Source organism: Maylandia zebra, linkage group LG18 (assembly GCF_041146795.1).
Source record: "Maylandia zebra isolate NMK-2024a linkage group LG18, Mzebra_GT3a, whole genome shotgun sequence".
Lineage (NCBI taxonomy): Eukaryota > Metazoa > Chordata > Actinopteri > Cichliformes > Cichlidae > Maylandia > Maylandia zebra.
This window is the reverse complement of record NC_135184.1, coordinates 6489405-6506180: the sequence shown is the minus strand read 5'-3', so window position 1 is coordinate 6506180 and position 16776 is coordinate 6489405. Positions and strand designations below refer to the sequence as shown.

Below are 16776 nucleotides of genomic sequence, written 5' to 3'. Positions count from 1 at the left end.
ATCTGTCCATAAAACCCACAGACTCATGCGAAAATGTGATGCTGCTGAGTGCTGCAAATGTGGCCACAGCCGAGAGCTCAACAAAAGAGACTCCGCTGTGGAGGCGCTCGACCGGGCCGATGTGCCAGACAATGGCACTCTGTTCCAAACATGTTGTTTGTCACATCGCCTGCCTTTAACTTGTCAATGCCACTGTTGTTCTGCTTAACTTTAACTTAATCTCGCATCTTATGTAATTCAGTATGAATTTTTGCTCAAATTTACTGTATACAGTATTCTAGGCACTCATAATCTTAATGATAGCTCAGTGTTAGTCATAGTGTTTGGAGTGATAGAGGACACATTCAAAGTGATTTAAGTATCAGTTAACCTTATTTGCTGACAGGATATGAGGAATCTGACTCCCTACTTAACAAAATAAAAGTCAAATTCTTGCACAAGCTATAGTTTCTATCAACTGTATTTCAAAACGTGGAAATTATCACCTGTGGGACTTTTTTTAATGAACTGAGTTTTTATGCAAACAACATAATAAAGCATGAAGCATAGCACACAAGGAGGACATAAATCTCATCATATACCAACTTGTACATGTATTAACACAGATTAATATTCATGTTTCTTTGATCTCTGGGAGGAGAGATGTGGGAAAGCAAAGCAATTTACATTCAAAGGAGTGAAAGAGGTAAATATATTTCTGGGAGTGTGCCAGAATGTATTTATAACGTGTCATTTTAGAGTAGAGGTATATTGCCGTCTTGCATTAGGAACTCTCACCATGCACCATGGGTGGCAACACTGTTTTTAACCTGTTCTACTTTCCCCCTTCTAGAGGAAATAAGTTGATGCGGTTTTACAAGCAACTACAGTCATACACTTTTTTCCTGCAAAAGCAGTACGCTCTTAAGAGAGCCACAGGTGACTGACATTAAAACGCACACATCCGCACACAGCGCCTGCCAATGTGCATCATTCCCAGCAAAATCTAACCTGTCCCTCACGCTATGCCTCAAGCTGCTGCCACTACAATAACCCGCACAGCATTATGTGAATAATCATCTTTATGGCAACTCTATTATAACTTAATAGCTTATTAAATTGTCTACACTGTCACAGAGAGACTCATAATAATGCTCATGGATCTCTGGGCAGCCATGAAAAGATGAAGTCTATCACATTTGTTTCACAGAGCACAGAAATTGATCAGGTTCTTGATGATCCCCCCGAGTCTGCAGACGCGTCTGAATATTGTTGTCATGAACTTGCGTTTTACAGGCAGGAGAGCAATTTTCTTTACAGACTTACGCTCGTATGATTCATAGCGCAACTCGCCAAGAGAACGAGAGTAACTAGTGCGTGTGTGAGGAAATAAAGATAGCCATGTCTATTTAGAGACGGACGCTTCTCCTGCCGCTGATCCGGAGCGGCTGACGCTCAGAGTCGAATCAGTAGAAAACTCAACTTCCTCGTTGTGGTAAGACAAGAGTCTCGCTTATATACGGTTCTAAAAATAGCGCTGATTTAGTCCAATGGGAGCCAGAGAGGCTTCTAGCTCTGCACCAATCACGGCACACAGGATGACTCTGCTCTCGCTCGTTATTGGTCGGAAGTGGTCTGGTAGGCCTTTGTAAAGTTCCTGCAAGCCCATTGGTAGACGTGCCGTAACGTAATGTAATCACATGGGGGTGGGTTTGCCTGTAATTTTGAATCGGGGGGGAAGTTTACAGTGCGCTGACGGACTTTTGCAGAGTTCGGTGTTGTGCGCTCACGCTCAAAACCTCCACTGGAAGTGCACGACTCCAGACTAGTATACATGCAAATACAGCTAAGACTCCAGCTTCTCTCTGAACACATCAGGCTTCGTTTCCTCACAAGCTTGAATTCGCTTATCCTTGTGGCTAAATCTCAGGAGTGAAATGGATGTCATCCCTATGTGTAGCATCTTCCAGGAGCTCCAAATTGTGCACGACACTGGATACTTTTCAGCTTTACCATCTCTGGAAGAGTATTGGCAGCAGGTAGGCTGACGACTGATTCCAAACACTCGATTCCTCAGTTTGACAGATAGTGCCACAGGCTCATGTGTGAAGTGCCAGCAGAGTGCGTAATTTCCAGAAACTTGTTTTAAGTGACAGCTGCGCGCCGACTGGCAAATGTCAGAGTAGTTTCATGTAATGTGAGCGCGCGTTTGATTCAGTAATGCAGCTAATATAAATTTATTTCTCAAAACTTGGTTTGCCTCCGGTTATAGGGGAAATGGTGCAAGTTCCCCTCGTGACAGATCAGTATTTTTTTAGTATGTTTGTAAAAATGCAGACTTATTACGTGTCTTCTTTAGTTTTTTGGCGCATTTCATAAAATATGCTTTAAATTAGTTGTACTTTTACAGTATTTTCTGGTGCTACGGCGCGCGCACAGTTGTTCAGTGGTGGTTTGCTCGTATTGTGGACTCAGGCATGCAGGTTATACAGGCACATCGGTTTGTGATAAATGAAAAACACGCCGTGTTGCAGATTTAGCGAGTGAATGGCGAGCCGTGCGCCTTTGCGCGTATCTCCTCCTCCTGACTTTCTCTCTGCCTGCCGCTCACTCCCTCTTGCTGTCACACGGACCCACACATACAAATGAGAGTGACAGACTGTCAGAAAGAGAGAGAATAAGAGAGAGGCTGGTTTCTATTGAACCGTTGCTCGACCAGGCGGCCGCCTGGTTGACAAAACAGTGGAGTTTTACACTGGTAGTGACGGGAAGGGTACAAGTCGCTTCTTGCTCAGATTGGGAAATGAATTGGCCTTACTCTTCAGTCTTCGCTGTCTCCCCGTCTATCAGATATGGCCGGGCTTCATTCCAAGTCGCCCTCTCAGGCATTTAAAGCTCGCCTGGGATTTATCCAGCACTGCTGACAAGAAACATATGAAGTCAATGCCTTCTTTTTCATTCCCAAGACACGAAGATTTTCCCATGATAGTCCTCTTTTAGAATATATATATATATATATATATATATATATACATACATATATACATACACACACGAAAGGTGTTTGTAGTTGCTGCCTGGTACCTGTGGTTTAATTTTATTCCATCTCATCCTCCATCTCTAGATAAGCTTTATTTATTCAGTATGGTATTATTATAATATTTTAAAAATGTTGTTGGTGAGATTTGTCGTTCTTCCTTTATTTTAGCGTTTTGTCAAGTGATGCTTGTGCTGCCTGTAACCAGATCAGCCAAAGAGGGATAGTCCCCTCTCGGATAGTTTCATTTTCATTTTGACCCTATAAACTTCCAAGCAACTAGGAAAATGTCAATTTCTCTCTAAGGGAATAAATCGTTTTAGGAGGAGTTTGGAAAAAGTCCGAAAAATGTATTTGTCCCATGACCTCTTGGATCCAGGTTTCCTCAAGCTTTGGCTGCCACTGTTCCAGTCAGTTCTGTTATAATAACATTTGGCTGTAATTTTATATTTGCTTCATTAGGAAACTGCACAGGCCTGTTTGTGGCCTTCGTATCTGGCCTGTGCTTGCTGACTGCAGAGGGTTAAGGAAGTGCTCTCTCACTTCCTTTTCACAGAAAACAGGCCCACAATCCACAGTGGCTGTTGCAGTATTCATGCCAGGCTTTTTATGAACCCCCATGAACCAGACCTCCCTCCACTCAGTCCCTGGTGTGCTATGTTATTTCTAGCAATGCCTCCAAATGCATTATTAAATCCACATTATGTTGAATAATTGATAGATTTAAAAGATCTACAAGCACTTCCCTAACCCAATGGGGGGCTCTGTAGCATATGTAAATTTCATGACCAACCTCTGCACACACCTACACACATTCAAACCATGCCTGCGTTCGTGGGTAAGAGCACCTTGTTCTTGCAGTCTCTCAGAAGGAAATGTGGTGCTTGTAATCCTCCCTGATATGGGCTCAGAGAACACACTTAGAGTGTACTTGACTATCCTCTGCATAGGACATTGTGTCTTACTTCATTCCTGCAGGCAGAGAAGAAACAGGGCTGGTGATGTTACAGTGTCACAGCATACCCCCTTTTTTGCTGCTGCTTAGAATAAATACAGTGCAGAGGAGAATACCGGAGTCTTGTGTTTCCTGTAAAAACAAATGGTCTTTTTTGGTGGTTTTAAGGACTTTCAGGTTGAATGTAAGAGTTCTGTTACACGCCTTTGGCTCTGTGCTCCATTGAACTCATTTCTATCTTGTCTTTCATCTACACAGACATGTCTCGAGCTGGAGAGATACCTCCAGAGCGAGCCTTACGTCTCAGCCACAGACCTTAAATTTGAGACCCAGGAAGACTTGTGGAGCAAGCTGCTGCTTGCCTGCGGGGACAAGTCAAGTGAGTCGGACCCAAAGATCACCCACATTAAGGAGGAGGAAGACAATCAGGATAGCCAGAACCATGATGCTGGTGGTTTCAACTCCGATGCCAGCAGCGAGGCCTCGGACAGCTCAGAGGAGCTCTCCCCTACCCTCGACTTCACCTCCAGCTCTTTAACTGATATTCTGGCCGACAACGGCGATGACGTGGCCTCTGGCATCATCAGCACACCACCATCCTCACCTGAGCTCGGCAAGGAGGGCTCTGTAGCCCAGACGTGGATTGGGATACAGACAGTGATGCATTCAACAGGGAAAATAAGGGCTGGGGGCATGGAGAGGAGCCTGGAAAGGTCAGGTCTGACCAGCGGGGAGGCATCACCTGACGGGAGGAGGCGTGTGCACAGGTGTCACTTCAACGGATGCAGGAAGGTGTACACCAAGAGCTCGCACCTCAAAGCACACCAGCGGACACACACAGGTAAACTGGCCTGACAGTGAGCCTTTCAAAAGTGACGATAGCCGAGCTGAAGCGCTGAGTTATTGCTCAAAGTTCTGAAAAAAATACTCCCACATACTTTGAATAGTTTGTCAGGAGGAATGCCCTCAACTATGACCTAATTCACACAGAGGAACGTGACTTCATGCAGGGCAAAGGGAGGCGGGGAGTGCGTGAGAGAGGGAGAGAGACGCGAAGGGGAGGGATGTTCTTTTGTGGCCGAGTAGCACCCAGAGGATGTGGATCCTGAAAACAAATCAACAGTTCTCAGATTTCACCATGGGAAAAGCTTCCGAAACTCGCTCATTTGCATACAACTTCCCAAAAAAGAGAGAGAGAGAGAGAGAGAGTGAAACATTATGGGAATCTGACATTTGCACTGTTTTGTTAGAGGCTCAAATGTGAGCAGTTTCCCTTGTCACCTTTGACCTCTGCCAGGCTGTTTACAGCTTGGCCCTCCATTAGCAGAGGAAGTCACATTCCTAGCATCGTTCTCCAGCCACGTTAGCCACATGGTTAATGATGGTTAATGGTCTGTAGGACCATTAGGAACAGTCTCTATTTTTTTCATGTAGCTCGCCCCCTGTTACATAAGCCTTCTACTCTAACAGCTTCTTACAGCTGCATACCACAGCTCTTGAGGCCCACAAGGCACGAGGTTGTTTTTCTATTCATCTTACAGTAGTCAGCCTAATCTGCTAACCACCTGCACAGGATCATATTTATTTTACCTCCTGTACTGTAAATATTGGCTGTATATCTGAGAAATTGTAGTTTAAAATATTCATATTATGATTTAGAAATTCTTAACTCTCTGGTAAACCTGCAGAGGCTGCTTGAATAGCTAAGTAAATGCAAGGTTCTGAACTCAGATGAAAAATGACATGGCTGGCTTTAATATTTTGCTTTTCTTTACGTTCATTCTTGTAGGCGAGAAGCCTTACAGGTGTTCATGGGAAGGCTGCGAGTGGCGCTTTGCACGAAGCGATGAACTCACCAGACACTTCAGGAAGCACACTGGAGCAAAGCCATTTAAATGCAGTCACTGCGACAGGTGAGATGGTTTTTATTGTCATATGTCACCATGATTAGTCACATTTTTTTTTTGTTACAATAGCAAATGCCTCTCAAAACAAAGTGCTGTAAATTAATTTAACCCCTCTTCATAAGAACTACTCCCCTTCTTTATATTTTGAGTGCCAAGCATTTCTTTACTGACAAAGAAAGCAGCAAATTAGTTTATCAAAATGACATGCTAGTGGGAGGGATGAATGAAGGTTAAGGATGAAAATGGTTGAGGTCAAGGGGGTGGATAAAAAGAGTTGAGTACAATGGATGGGAGGAGTGTGATGAGACTGAACAGCGTGAAGTTTGGGTCTCTTCTACCAGGGCGCTATTTAAAACATCAGCCAAACCTATACAGACTGGGATAAGGGACTAGGTGGAAGGGGGAGGCATGAGCCCATTCTTTCAATCTATCACGTGTTCATGTTATATAGCACAGAGAGTACGAATAGTATCCAATACCAAACAAGCAGAATAAAATTGGCTGCATAGCCATAGGTACTTTAATCTAAATGGAATCCAACAAGCATCTTTGGTGGGTGAAAAAGAAGCTTTATATTGTTTGTTTCACTGGTTTCACATGTTAACAAACCACCCCAGGGTTCTTGTGTTGATTAGCGTCTCGGATGGATGTGTGAACATTCTCCTTCAATTAAAAATGAGATTTTTCATTTCCTTTCCCTTCATCTCCTGCAGCCGAAGTGATAGCTTTGTTTATTACAGTGTTTCGGGGTTTTTTTGGTCTATTAACTGATTCAGTTGAATTTAGAAGCATTTTACTTAGTCATTGTAGCCTAGTTAGTTGTTAATATAAGCAACTTATTACCTTCAACAAGTTATAGTCATTTGTTTAGTTCTTCAGTTTAGTGGCTGGATCTGATGTTTTTCTTCTCTTCTTAGGTGTTTCTCCCGTTCTGACCACCTGGCGCTGCACATGAAGAGGCACATCTAAGATGGTCTTCATGTTGAGAGCTCTGAGGGATGATTCGGGTTAATTGTCCTGACCTGTGGAGATCAGCGAGGCCGGTGTGTCCTGGGAGCGTTAACAGGGGCACCGTCGTGTTCCAGTCAGTGGAAAAACATGAAGCAACGCAGGCTATTATTTGCACCATACTTAGTGCCTCCAACACCTCGCTGTGGTGATTGCTCTTGAAAGGCTTTTATGGAGGAGCAGGAGGGCAAAAAGAGACTCCAATATGGGAAAGATCTAGGCTGGAGAAGATGGGAAGAGACTCTTCTGTATGGTGTTCAACGCTTTATTCCTGGAGAAATTTGGGACTCCAGGGGTTGGGGTGCCATTCCTCCACTGACAGTGTGTTTGCCTGTGCGCATGGGGACTGTGAGTGCCTGCAACTGGATGCCTGTGCTGGCTTTATGGAGTGGATGGAGCTTGCATTGTGGAACTGCGAGTGAATGACATAGCAAGGGTGATGTTATACTCGGGAGGTTTATTTTTCTTTTTGAGGGAGGGTTATGTGTTGTCTCTCTAAGAATGAATGCAAGCAAAAAGTTCTGTCTGTCATGACTGATTCTGTCAGCTGTGGAGAGGAGTAGGGGGGTAGTTTAGTGGGGCTGATTGGATAGAGATTGCCCCCTTTCTGCCTGGAGGTGAAACTACAGCTCCCTGTCTAAAAATGGGAGGTTGTTTTGTTTAGTGCAGCTATTAAATGTGCAATGTATTACGTAGCCTGTCTCAAAACATACACGCTATAAAGCTCATTTTGTTTTCCACTGTGTAAGCTTTGTATCTTAAAAGGAAAAAAACAAAAACAACAACAATTGTGCACAGTTATTGCCATTATATCAGAAGTTGCATGGGATCTGGGGATGTGTTGCTCACCTTATAGGACAACAAAATTCCATTCAAGAGCAGCTACCTTCATAATACTCAGTATCATAGTATTGTACAAAACACATAAGGCAGTCATTTTGTTTTGCCATATTTTTCTTTCATTCTCTTTATAAGTTGGGGATACCACTGTTTGCAAATATTTTGATTGTGGGATTTTTCTTCCTTTTTCTTCACTTTTGCTTTTCTCTTTTGTTCTGTCTGTAAATGCACTGTTGACCTTACCGATGCCTTATGTAAGTGGCCTTGTCCTGTTGAATAGATCACTCTGTTATACATACACACATACACCAAATGACCATTGCGAATGCAGTTGTGCGTTATTGAATAGCTTTATAAAGGCTCTGATCCATACAGTTGCACCTTTTGCCCTTTTCCCTTGCGACAAACTCCTCTAAACTCTTGAATATTAAAACAAAAGTAACTATATCAGCTTCATAATGACTGCCATTTACACGTCTGTGTTAAATATATCATAGATATTTCAGAACTAAATCATAGTCTTCAAAATTATCCAGATCTGAGACAGAATTGTGGAGAACTTGGAAAAGCAATTCACTTTTATATTGATTTACTACTATGTAGTATACGATTGCGTGGATGCACTTCAGATTAACTGTAACTTGCTGTCAAAGGTACAGAGTCTTGGAAGCACGTTCTCATGAAATGTTGTGTGGTCAGCCACCGAGAGTGGCAAATCAAGATTTACTGCAAAGGCAACATTTACATTGGGTCCATTATGTCAAGCATATACTCTCAAAAGCAAAGGATGACTCATTTAAAGTAGGCTATTGACCACATTCTCAGTCACGAGAGTGGTTTGATATTGGATGTTTCGGGAAGTCTCACCTCCAAGGTGAGTCATTGTCTTTACTCAGTTCTAGTTTTAACAGCCCACAATCTGACTTTACGGTACAAAAAACCAGTCCAACCAGTTCAGCTGAGCTGTGTTTCAGAGCTAGAGGTCTGTGCTGGTAACCTAAGCTGAGACAAGGACAAGCTGTTTGTACCAACTTCACTATGTTCATGTTTCAACATGGGTAACATGACTTCGTCACACTTCTCAGTGAGCTGAAACAAAAAAAATCAGATGAGCGCACAAGTGGATAATCTCATGGCCACTTTCTCCACTTGTAGAAATATTTTGGCGCCGCTTTATTATACACAAAAATTATGACAGATGGAACATTTTAGAAAGAACATTCATTCATTCATCAGTTACTTAATGTCTCACTTTGTCAACATCACAGGTAGCCTTGTTAAAACTCAACACGTCTCCGGTGAACCTGTTGAACATTCATTTGTCTGCAATGTTATTTTTGTTTTTACACTGAGAAACACAAAGACATGTTACATTGTAAACTACGAGAATTTTGTAAGGAAGCTTCTATTTTGAACAGGTGTGGGACCAAAAACAAGTGCAGTGTGTTGTTTCCAAATGTGAACGATAAAAGGCTAAAGAATTATTGTAAAATAGATGCACTCCATACTCCTTTCATTTGCTTCTGTAACATCTTTGTTTTGATTTTTGGGAAAAAAAAAAATAAAGTCAGAAAAAAAAATGTACATTTTAAAATGACATCAGTATCGCCTAGACCCGTGGCCTATCATGTTTAATAGAGGAAAAAAAGAAGAAAACAAGTACTTTCAGACGTGAATTGTTCTGGACACTTGAATTGTAATAATTTTGAATTCTGGTGTTCACTAAGTATTACGTTTTTTTATTTGCCATGTCATTTTTTCCCCAACTTGACCTGCAAAGATGCCCTATCTTTAGCTAGAGAATCTTTATTGGATAAACATGGAAAATATGAGGCTCTATTTTTGTTCATTTTATGGCATAATGAAATTTTTTCATTTGAAATTGTTTTGTAAAATAGTTTCTGTATGAATGTATTTTTTATTGGAAAATGGATAAAAAGACTATTGGTTCTACACGTGTGTTTTTTGTCTTCCATTATTATTATTATCATTATCAGAAAGAAAGCGTTTACTGGATATTCAGCAGTGAATATCCAGGTGAACTATCGCACCAGGGTCACACTGGCAGGGTTTCCGTGACTATAACCAGGATAAGCGCTTTTTAAAAACTTTTTACATTAAAATTTGAATTCTTATTCCAGTGGTTGTCAAACCTAAGCAAAAACATTGCATGGTGTTTGTTTCATCCCTAACTGGGTAGTTTTTAGCAAACATTGCACAGGTAAATCTGTTTGGGACCATTTTCAGAGACAGAAAAATAAACACTAGTGGTCAGTGAGCCTTTAGGGTAGCAGTGCGGATATATGTGGGAAGGTGCCTACAGCCTTTCCATGAACACATACACACTAATATGTGTATGTGTTCATGGAAATGAAGGAACCAGTCACCCAGGGCTCATTCATGTGCTTTAAATAGCTTTGGAGAACAATCTGCTTGTTGTATTATCAACTCTCTGACTATACTTTTTCCACATCCAATCGTCTATGTGCTCATCTTTTCAGCATGCCACAGTACTGTGTCCTGTGTTTTTTTGATCTGAATCTTTTGGATTCAGATCTTTTTTTGAATAGATCTGAATCCAAAAACAGCCACTGTAATGCTCTACAGCCTAATAACATATATATATATATATAATATAATATATGTGTGTGTGTGTGTGTGTGTGTGTGTGTGTGTGTGTGTGTGTGTGTGTGTGTGTGTGTGTGTGTCACACACACACACACACACACACACACACACACACACCTTTGCAAAAGCTTTTAAAACTTCACAGTGCATGGCTTTTGGCTCACAGTGTCCCGGACACCAATATTTCAGTGCTTCAGACAAGATGAATGGCCCACGAATATTTCAATATAGGATCATAATTCTTTTGGTAGAAAATAATTATACCCATACAGCAACATTTTCATTCAGGTAGTAGCTGCAGTTTTCTTGCTTTACCACAACCATTCAATGTGCACCTTTTATTAAAAACCATTTACCTGTCACTCTTAAACTTTGCATGTGATGCTGTGCTTACGTTAGCCCAAAGATCTCTCTGTAGGTTGCAGGCATCATTGGCATTATACGTAAACTCTTCACTAGATTTTACTCCCAACTTTCCTTCAGTCCTTGTTTTATTTTGGGAATTGATGGAGCATTAAGGCCCTGGAATAATTTTCACATCACACAAGCAGATATGCCAGGCTTTAGATTCACATATCCGTAACACACAGAATATCAGCAGGCACATCTTTTAATTGCAAGTTTAGCAGGGCAATGATGTATGTATAAAGAATACTTCAAACAAGTAGCACACAAAGGCCAACTAGACTGGGACCTCGACTTCATTAATAGGCCAGCTTGATATCTCTGACCAAAATAAGGAAAGTTATGTTTGCATACATTTTACTGGTAATACTTGACATGATTTTGCTGTAATTTGTAAAAAATAAATAAATAAATAAATAAATACAAATTAAAGAGATAGTTTTAATAAAATGTTACACATCCCAGATCGCTAGTTTTTTGTTACTGATTTAAATGTAGGAATGTCAAATAAACATTTTGTGCTCAGTGAGGGTATAGGACTCACTTACATGTCATCATGTTCTCAGATCTCAGCAATCCCTGAGTACAATGTTAACATAGGGCATAAACGCTGTTAGTCATAAGCTGTAACAAATAGGAATTGTAATAAACTTCAAATAGTCTTCACGATTCAATACTTGATAGATAAGCAACCAGGATACTTGTTGCATGTGAAAATTTGGAGAAAAGGAGAAATATTTAATGGTCAGACCATTGAGATGAAAAGCTTAATCTAAGTTCCACATTAGAACAACGATTTGAGTTGTTTGAAGGAATGTGCATTGTGAGGGCAATCTGTTCCTCCTGCTCCAGCCAACAGCGCAGAGTTTTCATCTTACACTCCAAGAAATTTATGCAAATTAAGTTGTGCCACAAACAAATCCCTGATAAGAGCTTTGCACACTACACAGACAAATAGCCTCTTCATCTCCGATTGCAAGCACAAAGTGCCTCAGCTTTAACACTGCTCCACCGAGCCTGCCATGCTCCATGCCCCAAAGCCCCTAAATAATTGAAGGACTCTCAAGAGGTTGTTTTATTATTTCTTCCTTTCATTTTAAAGATATATTTATTGGTATTCCAGTTCAAATCACCACAACAAAAGCTGTATAACACCATAAAATAAGTTTTTTTATTCAAATGAAACAAAACTGTGAAGATTAAATAAAGAATGATTATTTTTTTAATCCTGATATTAATAGATACAACGTCAAGGCCACAAGGCCAAATTTCAATAGTTTGCCGTTTCCAAGACTGATGGAATTGTTTTTGTGGTCGAGATGAAAAAAAATTGAATTAATTAAATATGCATAACTGCGACAGACTCAGATTGGCCTTATTTTCTTTCTCCAGATATATCAGACTTCCCGCTGTGTGTGCTATTAAAGACAAGCATGGTATGTTGGGCTGGTCAATTTAGTGGAGAAAGTGCATAATTTTCCCTGCAGGGGAACTTGTGTATACTTGAGAAAAATGTATGGAAATGTAAAATGGAAGGTAACCAGCCCTTTCCATTTACTTGTTAAGGATATTTGCACCAGAGCTGTGATAATGGGCAGTTTTTTTCAACATTATTCAGTAACTTTAAACTGAATCCCAGGGTTGAGCTTGTAACAATCAGACTCATGGGTGAGGTCACAGCTAGACACAGGCTGAAAATGAAGATAAAGGATAATATTGTCTGGAATGTAGACACTGGTGGTAAGTTTCCCAGAACAATCTAAAGATCTATGTGGTGATGGGGGAGTGGTTGAGTGAGCAAAAATATGCCTGAAGGATATTTAGATTGATTGGCCCATGGACGGTAGTCAGAAAACGATTGACGAGATAAGAGGACATAAGAATTTTTGAATGAGAAGAACTCTAACTGAATATGAAAGCATAAGTGAGCCGGAACAAGCAACACACTGTCAATAGTGGGAAAATGACAGAAGATAAGACCTGCAGTAAATCCACAGGTCTCTGTGCAAAATATTCATTGAACTGAATTAATAACCCTTAAACTTGTCCATGACATGACAGCTTTAACTGTTCAGTTTTACACCAGGCCTCCGGAACCACAGAAACATTATCCAAGTAAAGAAAAAAAAAAAACAAGCAATAAAAATCTGAGAGAGTGAATTTGGTGGTTTTTAAGCACCTCTACACTTCAACACAGCAGCTGTTCTGCCACTGGCATTCGGAGTAAGCGACAACTAAGCACTAGGATTTTAATAATGAGCCCAACTCCCCCCCCCCCCCCCCCCCCCGCGTAACTCCATACTATAAAATGTGAATAATCATCCAAAACTATGTGGTTATTTATGGTAAATGTTATTCTTCCATATGGCAACCACATGGTTACCTATTTTACTACAAACAACCCCCAATAACATTAGAATTAGCCTAAAAGAATCCACAGTTGTGTATGGCAAACGACCTGACCCCAGTTTCCCACTAACCTGAATTTCCAGACTAACCACAACAACGTGTCACTCTGGTATCTAGTCCTGCAGTAATTTAGCTCTGGTACCTCGGTTAGTCTATTGCAAAAGTGCCTATTGGGAATTGGCCAGTGTCTTGGTCACTGGTACTGCTGCTTGCAGTTTTCTCAGTATAATATGCCAACCACTGATCCAAAGTCATGCTTGACCCTGAGGGTTATCAAAATGTTGACATTAAGGCACTTTATATTGTACAATAATAATACAGAGAAAACATAAAGAGCCCCAAACCCTAACAGTTAGATAACACTCAATGAACAAGCGCTTTGGCAACAGTGGGATGGAAAAAATGTCTTTTAACGGGAGTAAATCTTCTGGCAGAACCAGGCTCAGGGACAGGCTTAGCAGTTAGTTAAAACCAGCACCAGTGTGAGAGGATAACCTTAAATCTTTCAATACATGACTCTAGGTAGAATTTAGCCTACAGCTGTATCTAATAATTTTTTTCCTGGTTATGCAAAGAAATGTGATTTCTTTTAAAGATGTTTTTAATACACAATTATCATAACAGTTCATTTGCTCAAACTAGATACCAAAACCACATGTCAATAAATCTCAATCTTCTAATCATTATTATCTCATTTCCACATTACTGCTTGTTATTAATAATAATAATGTCACTTGCCTGGGCCTCAAATTCAAAATGATTACAGTGATGCATGCATTTATTTAAACACTACACTTCACAGCAGCCATTTTTGGAGCTGTACTCGAGGACTCAACCAATGTTAAAACAAATGTAAGGTTTGAGTCAAGCACTTTAAAGGTGCTTGACTCTAATGTCGACACTTGAATAATATTCAGCTTAGACTGTCACTGGTGGACATGCTTTTCACTGTGGGGTAAGGAGGATAACTGGTAGGATTTACAGTGTGCTAAAATGGACTGCTACATCAATCATACATGGCTGTTAAACTGAAATATAAAATGGATGAATGTTAACATTAGAGGGCATGTGGTTTCTTTTATACAGGCAACAAGTAAACAGTGTTCTTTTGATGGCAGAATGCTGGAGCAGAGCGTTATTGAGTGCGATATTGAATATATAAATATTCAATAGTATATATAAATAAAATTGAACTGAACTGAACTAACAGCCATCAAATGTCATTTAATGTTACCTGAAATCTTAATGTAAAATACTTCAAACTCTGCGCTACACTTGCTTTGGTTCTCAGCAATAAACCATAACAAAATACAGTGAATGCAAAGAATAAAGAGACATACAAATTACATTTATTAGTGAGACGATTTGCAAAGCAGACTTTAGTAATTCAAGGCCAGATTTCTCTAAATGAGCACATATACTCCTTTTAGATTTAGAGTCATTAACTGTGCACTCAGATGCTTCTTGTGTTCACTCTCAATACCTACTGGGAATTTTAAGGATCTGATAAATATTTATTTAACACCAAATTTATGCACCTTACAGAACCTGTATCAGGTTAGATCAGGCAGGTTAGTTGCGGTTAGTTTCAACCTTAGCAAAGTGCAGTCAAGGATGCATTCATATTCACAGCTATCAGTGAAATGAATGAGAATATTCAAGGTCAACCAGGAGAACAAGCTCTTCCCTAGAGCAAGGCTTCACCTCATGCACATATGTATACATACACATCCATGCATATTCCTCCCCCTCTTCTAAGCTACAAGCTGTATGTCCTGTGGGGCTGAGGGGGGTTGCTTCTTGAACCAGAAGGAAAGTGGAGGTCAGCGACCCCACATTGGGATGGTAGTCTGTCAAGTCTTTGCCACCTGGAAACCTTTCATCTGGTTGTAATAATCAGACACAATGAGCTGAGACCAAGTCTTTCTTATTTTGTATGACACTTGCAAGAAATTTTAATGGAAATCCATTGATTTAATAAGAGTTACATTAATAGACTTAAGCAAAAATCAACATACAAGGTTTGTTCGGTTATTTTGTTGTGTTCATTGCTGAAACTATTCACTCTTTAAAAAAACATTATGTAGTAAATACTCTTTTTGGCTGATACTTTGATTAAATCATGTTGCTAATTAGAGAGTCTTTTGGAAGGCTGAACTGATTGTGATTATTTGTGCTGGATGCTTTCATTAGAATATGACATCAGTAACTCCTAAGGGCACATCAGTGAACATGATGTGCAGAAAAAGCAAAAGACATACACAAGCAAGTCAGGACAACTAAATGAAGCAATATATATATACATTCAGTATTTAACACAAATCTCCTGCATGGCAGTAAACCTGTTTGATCTTATGATCAGGTTTAAACAGGACTGGATAGTCTGGACTGTCCTTCAAGTGACGAAATCCATTGGGAGTGTCCTTAAGCTCTGAATACCCAGCAAACAGGTTTGCTGCACTGAAACTGATGTTGTGACAAGTAGATGTAGATGTCTGCAAGATTCCTGCTCAAAATCTGCTTACAAAATTTGTCTTTACTGATATATATGAAAACAAATCAATCTAATATCTTCACCATATTACTCTGCTTTGGGAAATTAGAGTTGGAAGACTGGAGGACTAGGAAACTGACTGTCAGGTACAATGACAACAATAGTACACAAAGTAGTTTGTATGTTACTACAGATACATAGCCTGTGATGATGACAGATAAGATTCACACTTACGGCTAGTAACTTACTACCATGGTTGGGTAGCGGACTCAAAACCATAACCTTCTTACCACCACTTGCTATATCCGTATCCTAGCTGTCATTGGGCTTTACCCTGCCTTCCATCCTATGACAGCTGGGATAGGCGCCAAACCACCCCACGACCCTGAATTAGATAAGCAAATGGATGGATGGATGGGTGGAAGACGGCCAGGACAAATATATCAAACAATGAATGAATCAATGAAAAAAAATCAATGCTTATCAACATAAGCTTTTATGTTTTTTAAAAACACTACAAAATTCCTTATGAAAGTGAAAACAGCCTGACAAAAACTTGTTCCATGTGGAACTCAAGACAAATGTTTTCAAGGCTTTTTTCATGCTACATGTAAACTTAAGTTTCATTTTCATTCTCTGTTTGCTTTTGTTTTATTCATTGTTTGGTTAACTTAGGCAGAAAGAGTGGTTTGTATTAAAATTCTACTTTAGGAAACTCAATTTTCTACATTGCAAAGGTGAAGAGTGCCCTCAGAGCAGTCTCTAAAATATGTAATACAGGCATGTCCACTTAAAAAACATTAGTCTAGAAGGTTTTTTTAAGTTGAGTGTTTTAAAACTCTACTGAATAGATCCCATGTGACAATTTCGTGAATTTATTATATTTGGGGCTGTTTTTTTATTTAAAAAAAGAGAACAGACTACATATTTGTTGAAAGCAATACCATTATGGCACTTTTGTTCCTCCATATATAATGTGGTAGTTTTCTCTTCACTTGTACAGACGGTGATGAACAGGTCTGGAGGTTTGAGGGGGCTGGGTCTCTAGCCAGACTCTGGGTATGGCGCCTGATGGATGGGCATTCCTCAGCCCCCACTCCATGCAACCACCCGC

General features: G+C 40.1%; 1 protein-coding gene and 1 long non-coding RNA gene across 4 annotated transcripts in view; one reads left to right on the top strand and one right to left on the bottom strand.

The window, feature by feature from the left end:
* LOC101486930 (uncharacterized) overlaps positions 1 to 16776 on the bottom strand; it is a 217470-nt gene that overhangs the window by 179888 nt on the left and 20806 nt on the right. The gene's annotated exons all lie outside the window — the stretch shown is intronic.
* On the top strand, positions 1700 to 9679 carry LOC101486264 (Krueppel-like factor 6). Its single transcript, XM_004565531.5, has 4 exons — positions 1700 to 2018; positions 4230 to 4812; positions 5761 to 5884; positions 6796 to 9679. The coding sequence occupies exons 1-4, from the start codon at positions 1917 to 1919 to the stop codon at positions 6845 to 6847; spliced, it is 861 nt and encodes a 286-aa protein (XP_004565588.1). The 5' UTR covers positions 1700 to 1916; the 3' UTR covers positions 6848 to 9679.